The sequence below is a fragment of the Bufo bufo genome, chromosome 1 (assembly GCF_905171765.1).
Source record: "Bufo bufo chromosome 1, aBufBuf1.1, whole genome shotgun sequence".
Classification (NCBI taxonomy): domain Eukaryota; kingdom Metazoa; phylum Chordata; class Amphibia; order Anura; family Bufonidae; genus Bufo; species Bufo bufo.
In genome coordinates, this window is record NC_053389.1 from 100,133,650 (window position 1) to 100,155,122 (window position 21,473).

Genomic DNA, 21,473 nt, shown 5'->3' on the forward strand with positions numbered 1-21,473 from the left:
AAAGTAGTGTAGGTCAGAAGTGTAAAAAGTGGCCTGGTCTTTCAGGGTGTTTAAGCACTGGGGGCTGAGGTGGTTAAGGACTTGGCCATTTCTTGCAAATCTGACCAGTGTCACTTTAAGTGCTGATAACTTTAAAACACTTTGACTTATCCAGGTCATTCTGAGATTATTTTTTCGTCACATATTGTACTTCATGACACTGGTAAAATGAAGTAAAAAAAAAAAAAATGTTTGCATAAAAAATACCTAATTTACCAAAAATTTGGAAAAATTAGCAAATTTCAAAGTTTCAGTTTCTCTACTTCTGTAATACATAGTAATACCCCCAAAAATTGTGATGACTTTACATTCCCCATATGTCTACTTCATGTTTGAATTATTTTGGGAATGATATTTTATTTTTTGGGGATGTTACAAGGCTTAGAAGTTTTGAAGCAAATCTTGGAATTTTTCTAAAATTTACAAAAACCCAATTTTTAGGGACCACTACAGGTCTGAAGTCACTTTGCGAGGCTTACATAATAGAAACCGCCCAAAAATGACCCCATTCTATAAACTACACCCCTCAAGGTATTCAAAACTGATTTTACAAACTTCGTTAACCCTTTAGGTGTTGCACAAGAGTTATTGGCAAATGGGGATGAAATTTGAGAATTTAATTTTTTTGCCTAATTTTCCATTATAACCCATTTTTTCCACTAACAAAGAAAGGGTTAACAGCCAAACAAGACTGTATCTTTATTGCCCTGACTGCCGTTTACAGAAACACCCCATATGTGGCCGTAAACTACTGTACGGGCACACAGTAGGGCGTAGAGGGAAAGGTGCGCCGTATGGTTTTTGGAAGCCAGATTTTGCTGGACTGTTTTTTTGACACCATGTCCCATTTGAAGCCCCCCTGATGCACCCCTAGAGTAGAAACTCCATAAAAGTGACCTCATCTAAGAAACTACACCCCTCAAGGTATTCAAAACTGATTTTACAAACTTTGTTAACCCTTTAGGTGTTGCACAAGATTTTATGGAAAATAGAGATACAATTTCAAAATTTCACTTTTTTGGCAGATTTTCCATTTTAATATTTTTTTTCCAGTTACAAAGCAAGGGTTAACAGCCAAACAAAACTCATTATTTATGTGGTCGTAAACTGCTGTACGGGCACACGGCAGGGCGCAGAAGGAAAGGAATGCCATACGGTTTTTGGAAGGCAGATTTTGCTGGACTGTTTTTTTTTACACCATGTCCCATTTGACGCCCCCCTGATGCACCCCTAGAGTAGAAACTCCAAAAAAGTGACCCCATTTTAGAAACTACGGGATAGGGTGGCAGTTTTGTTGGTACTAGTTTAGGGTACATATGATTTTTGGTTGCTCTATATTACACTTTTTTGTGCGGCAAGGTAACAAGAAATAGCTTTTTTAGCACGTTTTTTTTTGTTATTTACAACATTCATCTGACAGGTTAGATCATGTGGTAATTTTATAGAGCAGGTTGTCACGGACGCGGCGATACCTAATATGTATACAGTTTTTTTTATTTATGTAAGTTTTACACAATGATTTCATTTTTAAAACAAAAAAAATGTTTTAGTGCCTCCATAGTCTAAGAGCCATAGTTTTTACAGTTTTTGGGAGATTATCTTAAGTAGGGTCTCATTTTTTGCGGGATGAGATGACGGTTTTATTGGCACTATTTTGGGGTGCATATGACTTTTTGATAGCTTGCTATTACACTTTTTGTGACGTAAGATGACAAAAAATTGCTTTTTTCACACTTTTTTTTTACGGTGGTCACCTGAGGGGTTAGGTCATGTGATATTTTTATAGAGCAGGTCGATACGGACGCGGCGATACCTAATATGTATACTTTTTTTTTCAGTTTTTGGGCGATTATCTTGGGTAGGGTATGATTTTTGCGGGATGAGATGACGGTTTGATTGGTACTATTTTGGCGTACATGCGACTTTTTTGATCACTTTTATTACCTTTTTTGGGAAGTAAGGTGGGCAAAATTTCAATTTCCTCATAGTTTTTATTTTTTTATTTTTATGGCGTTCACCGTGCGGGGAAAGTAACATGACCGTTTTATAGATCAGGTCGTTACGGACGTGGCGATACCAAACATGTGTAGGGAATTTTACAAAGTATTTTTTTCATTTTTAATCAGTGATAAATGTGTTTTTTGATTTTTACTTTATTTTCACTTTTTTTTTGACCCAGACCCACTTGGTTCTTGAAGATCCAGTGGGTCTGATGTCTGCATAATACAGTACAGTACACTATATAGTGTTTTGTACTGTATTTTACTTACACTTTGTCTGAACAGATCTATGCCTTTAGCACAGATCTGTTCAGCACCATGGACAGCAGGATGCCTGAGAAGGCGTCCTGTTGCCATGAGAACCTTCCCCGTCTGCTCAGTTGTGGCCACAACTTCACAGACGGGAAAGGGTAAGGAGGGGGGCTGTCTGGGGGCTCTCTCCCTCTCCATCGGGGAGCTGCAAAGGCACAGCAGCCCCCCGATCGGAGAGGGAGGGAGCTCCCTCTTACTGTTAACTTTTTCCATACAGCGGTCCGTACGGACCGCGGTATGGAAAGGGTTAAACGGCTGACATCTGCACAGATGTCAGCCGTTTATACCAGGGTATCAGCAATGTGCTGACACTCTGGTATACCCACTGGCCACCAATGAATTTTCAAGAGGAGGCGGGCGGGGGATCGCGATCCCGCCTGCCGCAGCGCCCGCCTCCCGCACCGCCCCCTCCGACCACAACCTTCCCCCCTGCACCACCCGCCGGCAAAAAATCATGCAGTGGTGCAGGGGGGGGGGGGGTGCAAAATCGATATTTTACGCACACTAAAGTTTCTGATCCCCACGGTCAGGGACCGCGGGGATCAAAAACTGCAGAAAGCGCAGCAAACCGCAGGTCTGAATTGACCTGCGGTTTGCGCCGATCGCCGATACGGGGGAGTCACATGACCCCCCCTGGTGTTGTGACAGGATGCCGGCTGAATGATTTCAGCTGGCATCCTGTTCAGTTTAACCCCCGCAGCTCCGCAATCTCGATTTAAACTTAGGACGTACCGTTACGCCCTGAGTCCTTAAGGATTCGGGAAATAGGGCGTACCGGTACGCCCTAAGTCCTTAAGGGGTTAAACTAAATGGAGCTTACACAAAATATTATACAACACCTCAACTTATTATTACTAATGAAATATTATTGAAGTTTTGACTCCTGAAAGAATGCATCTTGGTGTCGAGTGACTGGTTGTCCTCTCTGCATGTTCATTTGAATATAAAAAGGTTTACTATAAACAATATTTTTTTCAGATCAGAAACTAGCTATGCCTCGTCTCTTGTATACACTGCCAAAAGGGTTGTCCAAGTTAGTTTTTGAAAAAGGCAGGGTAGGTATTAGAATGATTAAAAAAAAAATTATACTCACCATTCCAAACTCTTCTCCGTTCCAATGCCACCGCGCCTTTCCATTCGGTTTTGTTTTCATGACAGCAGTGGTCATGTGCTCATATACCGAACACGACCACTATAGCCAATCACAGCAGCCTAAAGAATGAGACTGCTGAGGCCAGTCATTGGCAGCTGCGGTCCTATGCAGCATATGAGCATGTCATCCCTGCAGCCAAAAATATAGTATCATGGCTGCAGTGCTGGGACAGTGATTATAGGTTTATTTTTGTTGTTCTAATAACTTCCCTGCCTTTTTAATTTTTTAAACTCAAATGAACCCTTTAAAAGGAAACTGTTACCAGGAAATTCACTGACAAACACACAATGTCTTGCAGTGCGAGCTCATCTAATTGTAATGATCCATTAGTGATCCATTACTTCATTCAGGAGAAAAAGTACTTTTAATCCATATGCAAATGAGCAGTTAAGTGCCCCAAGGGTGGGCCTAAGCCACTCTGTGGACCCTTGCTCCTCATACTAGGAAACCTTTCCGTAAAGTTTCTGTTGCAAGGAAGAATACAATAAATTTTCTTTAAAGACTGATAAGGGTTTTGAACCCAAGAACACTGCATGCAAGGCAAACATCTAAACCATGTCCTAATTAATTTGCACAGGACTGTAGCTTCACACAAGCACAAGTAATAATATATAACTGCTAATGTTCAGAAATGTTCATATTTCTTATTATTGACTAATATTTTTTGGGGGAAGGGTGAAACAATAAAGTTTTTTGAAGCTTAAACCCCTACTCTAAACCATTGAATCCAGTTTATTCCCATTGTAATTACTACCTTTCCAATTGCAATAACTTTAACACTATGTAAATCTCAAGTGCTGTACTACTGCATTAAAGCTCTAAATCACCCCCAAAACTAGAATAAGCGACATATAGTGGAAGTGGTGCTCAGTCCGGTTATGTAATTTTTATCTTCATACTCACTTGCATTCCAATACTGTGCTCCTACAAATCAGCAGTAGAGGACTCCCGAGCTCACACACATAATGAAGAGGACTCCCGAGCTCACACACATAATGGAGAGGACTCCCGAGCTCACACACATAATGGAGAGGACTCCCGAGCTCACACACATAATGGAGAGGACTCCCGAGCTCACACACATAATGGAGAGGACTCCCGAGCTCACACACATAATGGAGAGGACTCCCGAGCTCACACACATAATGGAGAGGACTCCCGAGCTCACACACATAATGGAGAGGACTCCCGAGCTCACACACATAATGGAGAGGACTCCCGAGCTCACACACATAATGGAGAGGACTCCCGAGCTCACACAAATAATGGGGAGGACTCCCGAGCTCACACACATAATGGAGAGGACTCCCGAGCTCACACACATAATGGAGAGGACTCCTGAGCTCACACACATAATGGAGAAGACTCAAGGAGGAGTCCTCTCAATGCATTTTACTGCTGGTTTGGAGGAGCACAGCATCAGACTGCAAGCGAGTATAGGGCCAGCGCTACCATAAGGCAGACCAAGTGGCTGCCTTAGGGCGCACCCTGGGGGAGGGTGGAAAAATGAACCTTCTCTTTTTATTTTAAAATCACTTACTTGTGTGTTGTGCCGCATCGCCGCCGGCTCCCCGCCCCAGCCTGCGTGCGCCGTGCGGCCCTCACTCACAGATCGGCACAGGCCCGGCAACACGGTCACGGGGTCAGGCCAGGGGGGGGTGACTGGCGAGTGGCGCAGCGGCGGGCGGCAGCAGGGACTGGAGCTGACTGTGTCTGTGAGTCTGACTCACACACAGCCAGATTGCCGTAGCAGCAGGACAGGTAAGTAGGTGATCACTGATGAGCGCACTAGCGCCAGAGTGCACGGCATAAATGTGTTTTAAAAAAATTATTACACAAACAACAATCATAAATGGAGGGGGGGTGGTGACTGTGACATGATGGGAGGGGGGACAATGTCTGTAGTCTGTGACATGGGGATGGGGCCAGGGCCGGCCGGGGGGGGGGGGATGATGTGCCATGGGGGGGAGAAATGTGACACAATAGGGGGTAATAATGTGATCATGATGTGACACGAAGGGGGTGATGTGACATGGTTTGGAGGGGGAGAAATGTGACATTGAGGGGGTGAAATGTGACATAGAGGGGGAGAAAGTTGACATGGAGGGGGAGAAATCTGACATGGGGAGAAATGCGACATGGGGGTGATGTGACATAGGGGATTATGTAAAAAGGAGAGGGAGAAATGTGACATGGAGGGGGAGAAATGTGACATGGAGGGCTGATGTGACATAGGGGGGTGATTTGACATGGAGGGGGAGAAATGTGACATGGGGGCTGATGGCTGATATGGGGGCATGATGGCTTACATGGGGGCATGATGGCTTACATGGGGGGCTGATGGATGGGGTCTGATGGCAGACATGGGGGTCTAATGGCTGACATGGGGGGCTCATGGCTGACATGGGGGCATGATGGCTGACATGGGGGGCTGATGGATGGGGGCTGATGTCTGACATGGGGGTCTGATCTGAGGCATTGGGGGTCTGATCTGAGGTCTGATTAACATTGGGGGTCTGATTGCTGGTCTTATTATCCTCCTCTAAAACCTAGGTGCATCCCAGGGCTGTTTCATACGAGCGAGTCCATTGCGGGAATCACGCTCCGTGTGTGAGTGTGATCCTCCGCTCTGGACTTGCAGGAGCGCACGGCATTATCATGATTTATAATGCAATGTGTCTCTGCATAGCCTTTTTTCCACAGAATCATAGTGACATAAAGCTGTCAGTATGATTCTGTATAAACAAGGTCAAGCAGAGGCACATAGCATTATAAATCATGATAATGCTGTGCGCCTGCAAGTCCAGAGCGGAGGATCACACTCACACACGGAGCGTGATTCCCGCAATAGACTCACTCGTGTGAAACAGCCCTTAGAGGGTGAAAAATATGGTCCTCAAACCAGCGATTGTCTGAAGCAGAGAGAAGATACCAGGACCACACAGAATAGAAGCCAGCTGCTGCTGACTGGACCAGGGCCAGGTGAGCTGAGAGAGGGGTGGGGGGGGGGCGCCAAAATGTAGCTTCGTTTGTGTTGGCAAAAATCCTTGCATCGGCCCTGAGCGAGTATGAAGATAAAAATGACATAATCGGACTCAGCATCATGTACACTATACACCACCTATTCTACAGTAGTTTTGGGGTGTTTTGAAGCTGACAGATTCCCTTTAGAGAGGCTGTCTCATTAGGCATACACATTAGCACATGTCCAATACCTCCATCAATAGAACAAAGTGTAACTGTGCTTTCCTAGCAAATTTGTTGAGAGGGTCACATTGGGTGTACCAATCAGATATTGATGCAATACCTTAGTGATGTACAGAGACCAGGGCCGGCGTCAGCACCCGGCATACCCGGGCAAGTGCCTGGGCCCGCTGCTCCTGGGGGACCCACTGCGCTGCTATAAGCGCTTCCATCAATACAGATGGAAGAGCTCATTGCTGGAGCGCAGGCTAGCCGGCGGTCCTTTTTATTTACTAACTGCAGCGCCTTCTCTCCTCCAGGCCCAGCCCAGCAGTGATGTCATGACATGTGTCTCACTGCTGCAGTGGGCCGGAGGAGAGAAGGAGTGCAGTGAGATGATCTGTGGTTAGTGAATGGAAGGACTGCTGGCTTACCTGCAATGATAGGTAAGTGAGGGGGCCACTGGGAGGTCATTATACTGTGTGAGGGGGCCCCTTACACAGTAGAATGGCCCCTAGTGCCCCCACACAGTATAATGACCCCCAGTGCCCCCCATTTGGTATAATGATCCCCAATGACCCTACATTCAGTATAATAACCCCCCAGAGCCCCCATTCAGTATAATGAACCTCAGTGACCCCCATACAGTAAAATGACCCCCAGTACACCTCATTTAGTATAATGATCCCCAATGACCCTCCATTCAGTATAATGGCCCCCAGTGACCCCCATACAGTATAATGACCCCCAGTTCCCACACCATACAGTATGACCCCCAGTGAGGGGGCTACTGGGGATCAAAGGGACTGTCCGAATTATTTAAGGAGCCCAAAGTTACTAAATAGGAAAAAGTCCTATGCTCACCAGTTAATCCCTGCCATTTCCAGTGCTGCCACTCCGATCTCACCTCTAGTCTGTGTTTGCATAGCTGCAACTGTGATATAGCCATATGCAGTGACCCAGTGTGAAATGTGTAATACATGATTGCTGCTGTTTTCTAGCTATATTTTATTACAAGGTGCTGAAAGGCTGTGTTAGGCTACTTTCACACACTAGCATTTTTGCTGGATCAGGCAGGGCTCAGCAAAAAAGCTTCAATTACTGATAATACAATCATCTGCATCCGTTAGGAACGGATCCGGTTGTATTATCTTTAACATACCCAAGATGGATCCATCATGAACTCCATTGAAAGTCAATGAGGGATGGATCAGTTTTTTATTGTGTCAGAGAAAACAGATCCATCCCCATTGACTTGCATTGTGGGTCATGACGGATCCGTTTTGCTCCACATCCCAGGACGGAAAGCAAACCGCAGCATGCCAATGAATGGGGACAAAACGGAAGTGTTTTTTTTCGGGATTGAGACCCTATGACGGATCTCAATACCGGAAAATATTAACGCTAGTGTGAAAGTAGCCTTAATAGAGTTAAAGGCTATGGACACTTTTGGGGACAATTTTTTTTTTATTGCATTCTACTCATTTTGAGCTAAAAATATTTTTTTCATCTTTCTTTATTAAAAATGCTCAGCCCCTTTCTCTGTACAGAGTTGAGATTCTCTGTTAGCAGTCTCTGTGTTTATACTGTGTCCCATCAGAGAACTCAGCTGATGGCTCATGTGAAGCCTTATCTACTCACAAACACTCATTATAGCTCAATTATTATCTCACTGATAAGAATATGGCTTAAATAAGTGTTATGAGCTGTTAGTAGTTCAGAGATAAGGGATATACTGTACACACAGTTTTACTCCAGGTTTCCATAACAACCCAGCCATTTTTCTTCACTGCTGTAGGTCAGCTTTAGGCTAGGGCTACATGACAACATGTGTCTCGCGACAATAAGTCGCATGACACATAGGGCGCAACTACACTGCTACATGTGTCACGCGACACCAATGTCGCGCGACAATTTTTATAATGATAGTCTATGGAGTTGTACTGCGACATGTGACATGCTGCGACTGGATGGATTTTTTGCAACTGTCGTGTCGCAGTCACAGCATGTCACATGTTGCAGTGCAACACCATAGCCTATCATTATAAAAATTGTTGAGACAAAATGTTGCGCTACACATGTCGTCGTCTAGCCCTAGCATTAAAGGGGAGGGCACTGTGGAGGTCACTGTTAAAGGGGCGGGCACTGTGGAGGTCACTGTTAAAGGGGAGGGCACTGTGGAGGTCACTGTTAAGGGGGTGGGCTCCTGAGGAGGTCACTGTCAAGAGAGTGGGGTGCTGTGAAACTCACTGTTAAAGGGGCGGGCTGCTGTGAAGGTCCCATTTTAAAGTAGCGTGGCACTGTGGGGGGATCAGTGTTAAGGGGTGGGGTACTGTAGATGTCACTGTTATGGGGCATACTGTTGATATATTTTAACGACACAAACAAACATTACATGAAATAGAAGAAATATACCCGTGCGAAGCCAGATCCTTATGCTAGTTCTTAATAAATGTGCCCCATAGTTTTTATTATTTAGGAGAGACACTTTAACGCTACTTCTTTTTTTGTTCTTGAAAAATCCAGTGCAAATAGAACTGCCACCGACCATGAAAGTTACAAAAGGACTCCCACACACCTACACTGCAGTACAAATGCACCTGCACTGGGGTGGACTTGACCTGGAAACGAGTGGCTCTGAGCACACTGTGGATGGGATGCGATACATGGCAGAGGTGAGCTATTCAAGCATTGTGCATGCCTTTATGGAAATAGATAACCTGTTCCTGAAACTAAAATCACATTACTTGTCATTCCAGCTGCATATTGTGCACTATAACTCAGAATTATACAAGACCTTTGATGAGGCCAAAGACAAGCCAAATGGCCTAGCAGTACTTGCTTTTCTATATGTGGTAAGTAATACTGTTAGAGAACATATTCTGGCTGCTCCAATCGCAAGATACCTAGCTAATGATATATCCAGAAATTCATGAGTTAAAGGGGTTGTCCACATTACCTTTTATTTCTGGAAACTGCCTGGGGCCTGATAAAATAATAAAACCACTTATACTCACCTTCCCAAGCCCCTCAGATCCAGCACTACCTCTCCATCCTCTTCTTGGATTGCAGCCATTGCTGTGGCTGCAGTAGTGAAGTTTGTCCTAAACACCACTGCAGCCAATAACTGGCCTCAGCAGTCATCTGCCATGCACCATTGAGGCCAGTGATTGGATGAAGTGCTGTATGGGACATCATCCCTGCAGACACAACAATACCTCAATAGCTGCAGATTGGAGAGAGGATAGAGAGGTGGTGCTGAATCAGAATCGCCTGAGAAGGTGAGTGCAAGTGCTTTTTATTATTATTATTATTATTATTATTATTATTATTATTATTATATATTTTTTTTATCTGTAAATTTTTATTGAGTTTTCAAAAATATGTATGACATTACATAATCCAAAAGGAAAGAAAAAGGTAAATAAACAAAAACAGTACAACCATGCAAGGTTCCAGTACAGTCCCTGACAAAAGTCTTGTCGCTTGTGTACAAATTGACCTGAAGTGCCGCTAAAATATATTTCTAATCAAGATTTTGTTACAAGAAATGGGTCATTTTAATCCCAACAGCTTTTGTAATAATGTTTCAGTGCAAAACGAAACTGACAAAAAGTATTCTAATATTCACAGCTTGGTAAAGCCCATTAAGTCAATTTTTGCCAAGACATAAGTGTTGTCGCCTTGTCATATGAGCTTCACCTGTGACTAATAATGGATCAATTAGGTCTCAGGTGTGTATAAAAAGAACCCCAGTACACTAGACCTTCACATCAACTGCAACTAGACCTCTGCAAACATGCCTAAGATTCACCCGGAGACTAAAGTATTGATTATCAAGAGGCTGAAGACCAGATCCACTGCTGATGTAGCAGACACCTTCAATGTGTCTCAGCGTCAAGTTCAGAAGTCCCTGTGTCAACCAGAACAGTTTGTCGGATTCTGTCTCGAAATGGCCTCCATGGTCGAATCAGTGTCCATAAGCCAGCACTAAACAAAAGAGAATTGAAAAACCGTGTGGCATTTGCCAAGGGCCACAGCCTGCTAAAAGTATGGACGCTGGAAAAGTGGCAAAAGGTGGATTTTTCAGATGAATCTTCTGTTGAATTACACCACAGTCGCCGCAAATATTGCAGGAGACCTACTGGAACCCGCATGGAGCCGAGATTTACCCAGAAAACAGCGAAGTTTGGTGGAGGCAAAATCATGGTCTGGGGTTACATCCAGTATGGGGTGTGCGAGGGATCTGCAGGGTGGAAGGCAACATCAATAGTCTAAAATACCAAGTAATCTTAGCTACCTCTTATATTCCCAACCATAAAAAAGGACAAATTCTGCAGCAGGATGGTGCTCCATCACATACTTCCATCTCCACATCAAAGTTCCTTAAGGCGAAGAAGATCAAGATGCTCCAGGATTGGCCAGCCCAGTCACCAGACATGAACATCATTAAGCATATGTGGTGTAGGATGAAAGAGGAAGCATGGAAGACGAAACCAAAAAATATTGATGAACTCTGGGAGGCATGCAAGACTGTTTTCTTTGCTATTCCCAATGACTTCATTAATAAATTGTATGAATCCTTGCCAAACCGCATGGATGCTGTCCTTCAAGCTCATGGAAGTCATACAAGATATTAAATTTGGATCTCACAGCACCACTACTTAATTTGCTGACATATTTTGGGATTTGCAGTAAAGTTGTTCAATTTCTGTATAGGCGACAAAACTTTTGTCTTGCTAAAATTTGACCTTTCTGTCTTGATTAAATGAGAAATCTTTTTTCAGTGAAACTAATTTATTTCAGTGCATTAAACATCATTTGGGAGGGCTTTAGCTTTTCATATGAGCTATTTCTAACACCAATTGATTAATTAAAAGTCAGGTTAATAGCAGGAGTTTCTACAAAATAGAGAAGCGACAAGACTTTTGTCAGGGACTGTATAATAAGCATGCAAATTCACAATAGTGGTGAGCAAAGTTTATGCGACTAATGCATATTTCAAGAAAGTCCAGGCGTCCCACATCTTCTCAAATTTTGGAACAGTAGAGGTCACATGAGCCATAGTTTTCTCATATAGAAAGGTAGTATGTACCTTGTGAAGGATCTCCTTCTCAGAGGGAATTTTAAAGCTTTTCCAGTTTCTCGTTATTGCCAGTTTGGTTGCTATGAACAGGTGTACCACCACTAACCAGCATCTCGGTGGAATGCTATCTAAGGAGAAGAGCTAGGGCTGGAGAAGGCTGTATGCTAATACCTGTGATGTCAGAGGCTATTGCAAAAATTTGGTGCCACAAGGAGTTTAACCTTGGGCATTTCCAAAGTATATAAAGTAGGGTGCCCCTACACCCACAGTTCCACCAATAGAGCTGTGAGATGCCTGGGAACATATAACACAATCTTTCCGGTGTGTAATACCACTTTAAAATGGTTTTCACAAATTATTCAACGTGCAAGGTACATTTCAAGTTGGAGGAGTTGAACATTGGTGAAAGAATCTTTGTCACCTATGAGTGAGTAGATGGGCCGTAAGGTAGAGCCTGTTGAAGGGGGTCTAGACCATTAATGGAAGATATTCTGATTAGCCTTCACCTGGAGGATTACTTTTGAGTTTATGAAATGCCTAATCTGAAGGTATTTATAAAAATCCTTATTAGGAATTTGGTATTCATTGTGGAGATCCTGGTATGATTGTAGGGTCTCACCTTCGAAAAGTTGAGACATTTTAGCTCAGGAGTTATGCCTCCAGGATTTAAGGTCTAGATCCAGAATGAAAAATTCCAACATTTCTATCGGCATCTCCTCTAGGAGTGAGAATGTTTCTTGTGGGCTAAATGCATGGAAGCTTTTCCAGCTTGTAATTGCTAAGGTAATAAGGGATGGGAGGGGAGGGAGGGTGGGTCCAGGGATGCTATTAATAAGGCTTTTAGGTTGCCTGAAGGTACAAGAGCCGATTCAATCTGCCCACATGGATTAATGGGCTTAGTTGCCCACCATTCTCTTAGTTGGGATGTCAATGTGGCTAATCGTGAATGTTAGGAAGGCTTAGGCCACCGAAAGGCTTTCTCTTGACCAGTAGTTTAGTAGTTTTACGGGGTTTCCCTTTGGCCCAAATAATGAAATGTATTATTTTGGAAGCTTTTTTTAAAGAAGGCAGTAGGTAGTAAAACGGGAAGTTTTCGAAGTAAAAATAGGAACTTTGGAAGCGATAACATCTGAAACGTAGCAATACGTCCCACCCAAGAGATCTCTTGTTTGGTTAGGGAAGTTAAGTCTGAGGAGATCTTATCAAGGAATGGGAGATAATTTGTTTTGTATAAGGAATGGACAGAGTTGGTGATGGTGATTCCTAAATATTTTATCTGTTGGGTTTGCCAATCTAGGGTGAAATTACTTTGAAGCTGTGCCTGTGTCGGATCTGGAAGGTTTAGAGGGAGTGCTCGGGATTTGGATTAATTTAGTTTATGATATGAGAGGTTTCCAAAGTTACGGATCACCTCCAGTACAGCTGGTAGGGAAGAGGCTGGATTGCATAAAGTCAGTATCACATCATCTGCGTATAGCTATATACAGTGGGGTCGACCACCAATGTGAGTACCTGTTATGTTTGAGTATGAACAGATGGCTTGGGCTAGGGGTTCAATAGCCTGTATAAATATCAACGGAGAAAGTGGGCAACTCTGGCGCGTTCCATTAGTGATAGGAAAAGGGTCTGACAGTGTTCCGTTAAAAGACCCTGGCAGAGAGACAAGAGTATAAAGTTTTGATGGAAGAATGGATATTACCCATGAACCCCATCTTGCCCAGAACTAAGAATACATATGACCAGTTTAGTCTGTCAAACGCCTGTCCAGTGTCACAACAATCGCCTGTTCTCCTCTTTTTTCTACATAGTCTAGGATATGAATTGCTCTCTTAGTATTGTCATGGAGCTGTCTCCCCTTAACGAAGCCTGTCTGATCGGCAGAGATAAGCTCAGGTAGAATGTTAGCTAGGTAGTCTGTTTGCAATAGCCTTGGCGTATATCTTTACATCTGTGTTAAGTAGTGATATAGGTCTGAAATTTTGGGGTCTGTCCATTGGTTTCTCCAGCTTAGGGATAGTGACAATTGTAGCTTCTAGCATCTCCCTGGGGAAGTTCTCTTGGTTTGCTGCTAGATTGAATAAGGTAGGTAAATGTTGGAGAGGATATCAGCATAAGTTTTGTAATACATGTTAGAGTGACAATCCAGTCTTGGGGATTTGTGCAAGGGAGAGAGCTGATGATCTTGCTAACTTTTTCTAGGCTAAATGGTTCATAAAGGCGAGAAAGCTGTTCTTGGGATAGGCTGCGAAGTTTCAGGGACGACAAAAAGGAATCTATTGAGGTTTGTGAAGGTAGGATGGTAGCATCTTCCTGAGCTAGGTTATATAAAGAAGTATAGAATTGTTTAAATTATGGGTTATATCTTTAGGAAAGCTAATTTTAGATCCACCTGAGTGGTGCAATAGGAATGGGATTTTTGAGTTAGAGGTTCTGGCTTTCAACCTCTGAGCTAACAGCTTACTAGCTTTATTATCTTGGGAGTAATAGAGGAATTTAGTTGTTTTTAAGTTATTTTCATTCAGTCCTGATCAAAAGTTTAAGACCACTTGAAAAATGGCAAAAAATCATATTTAGCATGGCCGGATCTTAACAAGGTTCCAAGTAGAGCTTCAACATGCAACAAGAAGAAATGGGAGTGAGACAAAACATTTTTTGAGCATTCGATTTAATGGAAACAACGAATAAACTGAAACAGACAGTTTTTCAGCTGATCAAAAGTTTAGGACCACACCTCCAAAAAAAAACTAAACCCCCCCCCCCCCCCCAAAAAAAACTGAAATCTAACTTTCAAACATGAACTCAGTAATGAGTAGCTCCTCTGTTATTGTTTATCACTTTAAAAATTCGTTTCGGCATGCTTGATGCAATCGTTTCCATGAGGTGAGTGGAAACATTTCTCCAAGTGGTGAAGACGGCCGCACGAAGGCCATCTACTGTCTGGAACTGTTGTTCATTTTTGTAAACTTCCCTTGCCATCCATTCCCAAAGGTTCTCAATTTGATTTAGATCAGGGGAACACGCAGAATGGGCCAAAAGAGTGATATTATTCTCCAGGAAGAAGTCCCTTGTCCTGCGGGCATTGTGTACTGTAGCGTTGTCCTGTTGAAAAACCCAGTCGTTACCACATAGACGAGGGCCCTCAGTCATGAGGAATGCTCTCTGCAATATCTGGACATAGCCAGAGGCCGTTTGACGCCCCTGCACTTCCTGAAGCTCTATTGTTCCACTGAAGGAAAAAGCACCCCAGACCATTATGGCGCCCCCTCCACTGTTGCGCGTAGAAAACACCTCAGGTGGGATCTGCTTGTCATGCCAGTAATGTTGGAAACCATCAGGACCATCAAGGTTACATTTTTTCTCATCAGAGAATAAAACTTTCTTCCACCTTTGAATGTCCCATGTTTGGTGCTCTCTTGCAAAGTCCAAAACGAGCAGTTCTGTGGCGTTCAAGGAAACAAGGTCTTTGAAGACATTTTTTGCTTTTAAAGCCCTTCAGTCTCAGATGCCGTCTGATGGTTATGGGGCTGCAGTCAGCACCAGTAAGGGCCTTAATTTGGGTCGAGGATCGTCCAGTGTCTTGACGGACAGCCAATTGGATCCTCCGGCTCAGTGCTGATGAAATTTTTTGGGATCTTCCACTTGACTTTTTTGTTCCATAACCCTCAGGATCATTTAAGAAATTCCAAATGACTGTCTTACTGCGTCCCACCTCAGCAGCGATGGCGCGCTGTGAGAGACCCTGCTTATGCAGTTCAACAACCCGACCACGTTCAAACAGGGAGAGTTTTTTTGCGTTTGCCATCACAACGTGTGACTACCTGACAGAAAATGACAATGAATATACATCTTTGCACAGATTTGGCCTTTTAAAGGCATGTGGTCCTAAAATTTGGATCAGCTGAATAACAGCCTGTTTCAGTTTAATCGTTATTTTCAATTAATTGAATGCTCAAAAAAATTTCTCATTTCTTCTTGTTGTATGTTGAAGCTCTACTTGGAACCTTGTTAAGATCCAACAATGTAAAATATGATTTTTTTTGCCATTTTTCAAGTGGTCTTAAACTTTTAATCAGAACTGTATTTGTATAATAGACACTCTTTTAGTTGTATACGAAGGACTCGGAGTGCATCTGTGTGCGCTTGAGATGGGGATGTTTTGTTAAGAGCTTCCAGAGATCGTATCTTAGCCAAAGTATCAGTGAATTAGCATTCTCTGTCTTTTTTTGCTCTGTGACCTAGCTTGATGAAAATTCCCCTAATATACGGTAGGCTTTGTGGGCGTTCCAGATTGTGCAGTGATCGCCTACAGATCCCTCATTAGTGGGGAAGTATTTTAGTAGGGCTTGTTTCAGCTCCTCTTTATATCTACTGTCTGCCATAAGGTAAGTATTGCTACGCCAAAGGAAGTAGCGTTGGCCGGTATAGATATCTGATATTTCTAATGAAATAGCTGCATGATCAGACCATGTTATATCTTCTATTGTGGAGGATTTTGCAAGGTCTAGTGCAGCCTTATCGAGAAGGAAAAGGTCTATGCAGGAATATGAATTATGAACAGGAGAGAAAAATGAATAATCTCTTTCAGTGTCATGATGCATGCGCCATATGTCATATAGGTCCTCTTGGCGCAACAATGTCTCCAAGGCAGTAGAGTGCGGTCTGGAACTGGAAGTGGAATCCAACGCAGGGTCAGGAACTGCGTTAAAGTCCCCTCCCCAGATGACCGCCCCTTGTTTGATGGTATTGACTTTCTTAAGAAGTGAAGAAATAAACGAAGGGGGGCAGATAACAAAAAAAAACTGAAAAAGTAGAACAGCATCAAAGACTGATCAGATATGGTGGGTCAGTCACTCACAGTTAAGACGTAGCCCGCAGACAGCGCAGGCAGAACTGTTGGAGCACTCCTAGCAGAGTCGAGTAAGCAGAGTAAGTACAGTTCAGCGCTTGTTCCTTCGCTTGGAGGTGACCAGATGCCAGTCGGAGCTCACTTTCCCAGGTGGTCCATGGAGGTCTGCTGCTAAACAGGGTGAGATGTTCCAAGAAGCCAGTAGCTTAGTCCCTTCTTCCACTGACAGGATTGGATAGAGCCGTTCTTGTGAATCAAGATCTTAGTTGGAAAGCCCCACCTGTATGGAATATTATCCTGGGGGCGGCTGTGATGAGGGTCAGGAGCCTTTGCTGCAGAGTTGCAGCGGATAAGTCCGTGAACAGTCTCACTCCAACGAAGGGAGCTGGCAGGTCTCCATACTTCCTTGCTGAAGCCATCATGGATTTCTTGGTGTGGAAAAAAGGTATGCGCGCCAGGACAATTCTTGGTGCTGTGTCAGGGAGGTGGCGTGGTCTTGCCACTCTGTGAATTCTGTCTATCACCAGGTCTTCCTTGGAGATTGCAGGGAGTAGAAGTTTCAACAGATCTTGAACATAGGATCGCAAATCCTGTGGTTGTACATCTTCCCTTATACCCCGGAACTTAACATTGTTTCTCCGGGATCTGTCTTCTAAGTCGATGACCTTGGCTTTTAGGAGATCCATATCGTCTGACATGGAATTGTGGGATTTCACCAGTTGGTTGAGAGAATTGGCGAATTCGCCCATTTTGTATTCCACATGTGAGACTCTGCCACCCCGCTGAGATATAGAAGCTTGTAGGGGGTTTAACAAGGGTTGCCAGGTCCATCGATATGGAGGAACTGAAGGCCAGAAGCATTTCCATGAACAGATTACCCAAAGTGGGTGCCCCAATATTCCTACCTGGAAAGCCTCTCTCCTCTGTGGCATCTTGTAACTTGGGCATCTGTTTTGCAGGGCTGGTAAGCGGGGTATTTGGGGCGGAAAAGTGCTCACATGAGGCCTGGGCCAAAGTGCTCTGTGGCTCACTCCCTTTATCATTTGCATGGGGTGGGCTGTGTGGCAATAGCCCTCTCTTCGGGGGCCCTCAGGTGGGCATGGGAGGGGAGCAGGTACCTCTAGCGTCAGTGCCCAGCGAAGATTAAGGAGACGCTGCGGCCATGCTTGAGGCAGGAGAACCAGAGGCGGGAGTGGAGTTGGCTCCATCTTTGTCTCCCTCTCAATTGAAGAAAAAGTGTAGTTTGCCTTGTTTTTCACTGACCTTTTGCCTCTGGTCATCATCTGGGCTCTGTAAGTCGCAAAATAAGAGGCTTAGAAGTAATGTGCGTGCTGGTTAGCTGGATAAGTCGCTGCTAGGGTGCTGGAGTTCTGCAGCTACGCGGCCATCGCGCTTGGTCCGCAAACCACGCCCCCTGCTTTTAATATTTGATCAGGCCCCAGGCAGGTACCAGTATAAATAAATTATGTGGAAAACCCCTTTAAAGGACAGAGCACCCAGAAACATACCACAGCCCCTGCCTGCTGCTATCTTCTGACAGATTTGAGGTAAAGGGGTTTTTCAATCCTCAGGATAGGCCATCAATCTCTGATCAGCATGGGTCCGACACCCCGCACCTCTGAGCTTAGCTGTACTGAAGTAACACTGGTGTCAGAAGTCATCGCTGGAACTGCAGCTCCACCCATTGTGTGATGGACGGAGCTGGTTACTGCACCAATGCTCTCATTTAAGTGATTGGAAGCAGTGCTGCAGTAACCAGCAGTGGCCACTACACAATGGACAAAGGAGCTGCATTTGCAGGGCTGACATCCGGCTAATCTTTGGGGGTGTGAGGTGTCAGACCCCCACAGATTAGATATTGATATCTTATCCTTAGGATAGGCCATATACACTGCACATATACTTTAAATGGGTTTTCGAAGATTAAGGTAGATCAGTGCGTGATCATTCTTGGGACGTGAGCATGGGATCCGTACTTATCAAAGATAAAGATAGACCATCCATGTATACCCCCCAGAAATATCCCTTAACCACCTCAGCCCCCAGTGCTTAAACACCCTGAAAGACCAGGCCACTTTTTACACTTCTGACCTACACTACTTTCACCGTTTATTGCTCGGTCATGCAACTTACCACCCAAATGAATTTTACCTCCTTTTCTTCTTACTAATAGAGCTTTCATTTGGTGGTATTTCTTTGCTGCTGACATTTTTACTTTTTTTGTTATTAATCGAAATTTAACGATTTTTTTGCAAAAAAATGCCATTTTTCACTTTCAGTTGTAAAATTTTGCAAAAAAAAACGACATCCATATATAAATTTTGCTCTAAATTTATTGTTATACATGTCTTTGTTAAAAAAAAAAATGTTTGGGTAAAAAAAAAAATAATTTGGGTAAAAGTTATAGCGTTTACAAACTATGGTACAAAAATGTGAATTTCCGCTTTTTGAAGCAGCTCTGACTTTCTGAGCACCTGTCATGTTTCGTGAGGTTCTACAATGGCCAGACAGTACAAACACCCCACAAATGACCCCATTTCGGAAAGTAGACACCCTAAGGTATTCGCTGATGGGCATAGTGAGTTCATAGAACTTTTTATTTTTTGTCACAAGTTAGCGGAAAATGATGATTTTTTTTTTTTTTCTTACAAAGTCTCATATTCCACTAACTTGTGACAAAAAATAAAAAGTTCTATGAACTCACTATGCCCATCAGTGAATACCTTGGGGTGTCTTCTTTCCAAAATGGGGTCACTTGTGGGGTAGTTATACTGCCCTGGCATTCTAGGGGCCCACCTAGGCTGCAAAAAAGTGTCACACATCTGGTATCTCTGTATTCAGGAGAAGTTGAGGAATGTGTTTTGGGGTGTCTTTTTACATATACCCATGCTGGGTGAGATAAATATCTTGGTCAAATGCCAACTTTGTATAAAAAAATGGGAAAAGTTGTCTTTTGCCAAGATATTTCTCTCACCCAGCATGGGTATATGTAAAATGACACCCCAAAACACATTCCCCAACTTCTCCTGAATACGGGGAAACCAGATGTGTAACACTTTTTTGCAGCCTAGGTGGGAAAAGGGGCCCACATTCCAAAGAGCACCTTTCGGATTTCACCAGCCATTTTTTACAGAATTTGATTTCAAACTCCTTACCACACATTTGGGCCCCTAGAATGCCAGGGCAGTATAACTACCCCACAAGTGACCCCATTTTGGAAAGAAGACACCCCAAGGTATTCGCTGATGGGCATAGTGAGTTCATGGAAGTTTTTATTTTTTGTCACAAGTTAGTGGAATATGAGACTTTGTAAGGAAAAAAAAAAAATCATCATTTTCCGCTAACTTGTGACAAAAAATAAAAAATTCTAGGAACTCGCCATGCCCCTCACGGAATACCTTGGGGTGTCTTCTTTCCAAAATGGGGTCACTTGTGGGGTAGTTATACTGCCCTGGCATTCTAGGGGCCCAAATGTGTGGTAAGCAGTTTGAAATCAAATTCTGTAAAAAATGGCCAGTGAAATCCGAAAGGTGCTCTTTGGAATGTGGGCCCCTTTGCCCACCTAGGCTGCAAAAAAGTGTCACACATGTGGTATCTCCGTATTCAGGAGAAGTTGGGGAATGTGTTTTGGGGTGTCATTTTACATATACCCATGCTGGGTGAGATAAATATCTTGGTCAAATGCCAACTTTGTATAAAAAAATGGGAAAAAGTTGTCTTTTGCCAATATATTTCTCTCACCCAGCATGGGTATATGTAAAATGACACCCCAAAACACATTGCCCAACTTCTCCTGAATACGGCGATACCAGATGTGTGACACTTTTTTGCAGCCTAGATGCGCAAAGGGGCCCACATTCCTTTTATGAGGGCATTTTTAGACATTTGGATCCCAGACTTCTTCTCACGCTTTAGGGCCCCTAAAATGCCAGGGCAGTATAAATACCCCACATGTGACCCCATTTTGGAAAGAAGACACCCCAAGGTATTCAATGAGGGGCATGGCGAGTTCCTAGAATTTATTTTTTTTTGGCACGAGTTAGCGGAAATTGATTTTATTAATTTTTTTCTCACAAAGTCTCCCTTTCCGCTAACTTGGGACAAAAATTTCAATCTTTCATGGACTCAATATGCCCCTCACGGAATACCTTGGGGTGTCTTCTTTCCAAAATGGGGTCACATGTGGGGTATTTATACTGCCCTGGCATTCTAGGGGCCCTAAAGCGTGAGAAGAAGTCTGGAATATAAATGTCTAAAAAATTTTACGCATTTGGATTCCGTGAGGGGTATGGTGAGTTCATGTGAGATTTTATTTTTTGACACAAGTTAGTGTAATATGAGATTTTGTAAGAAAAAAAAAATAATTTCCGCTAACTTGGGCCAAAAAAATGTCTGAATGGAGCCTTACAGAGGGGCGATCAATGACAGGGGGGTGATCAATGACAGAGGGGTGATCAGGGAGTCTATATGGGGTGATCACCCCCCTGTCATTGATCACCCCCCTATAAGGCTCCATTCAGACGTCCGTATGCGTTTTGCGGATCCGATCCATCTATCAGTGGATCCGTAAAAATCATGCGGACATCTGAATGGAGCTTTACAGGGGGGTAATCAATGACAGGGGGGTGATCAGGGAGTCTATATGGGGTGATCACCACAGTCATTGATCACGCCCCTGTAAGGCTCCATTCAGACGTCCGTATGCGTTTTGCGGATCCGATCAGTCTATCAGTGGATCCGTAAAAATCATTCGGACATCTGAATGGAGCTTTACAGGGGGGTAATCAATGGCAGGGGGGTGATCAGGGAGTCTATATGGGGTGATCACCACAGTCATTGATCACGCCCCTGTAA

The 21,473-nt window shown here is 43.7% G+C and overlaps 1 protein-coding gene across 1 annotated transcript in view; it reads left to right on the plus strand.

Moving 5' to 3' along the window:
• CA6 (carbonic anhydrase 6) overlaps positions 1-21,473 on the plus strand; it is an 80,793-nt gene that overhangs the window by 34,485 nt on the left and 24,835 nt on the right. The window contains exons 3-4 of the mRNA XM_040427303.1: positions 9,214-9,362; positions 9,447-9,542. Coding sequence (XP_040283237.1) covers positions 9,214-9,362; positions 9,447-9,542 — 245 coding nt within the window. The remainder of the gene's footprint in view (positions 1-9,213; positions 9,363-9,446; positions 9,543-21,473) is intronic.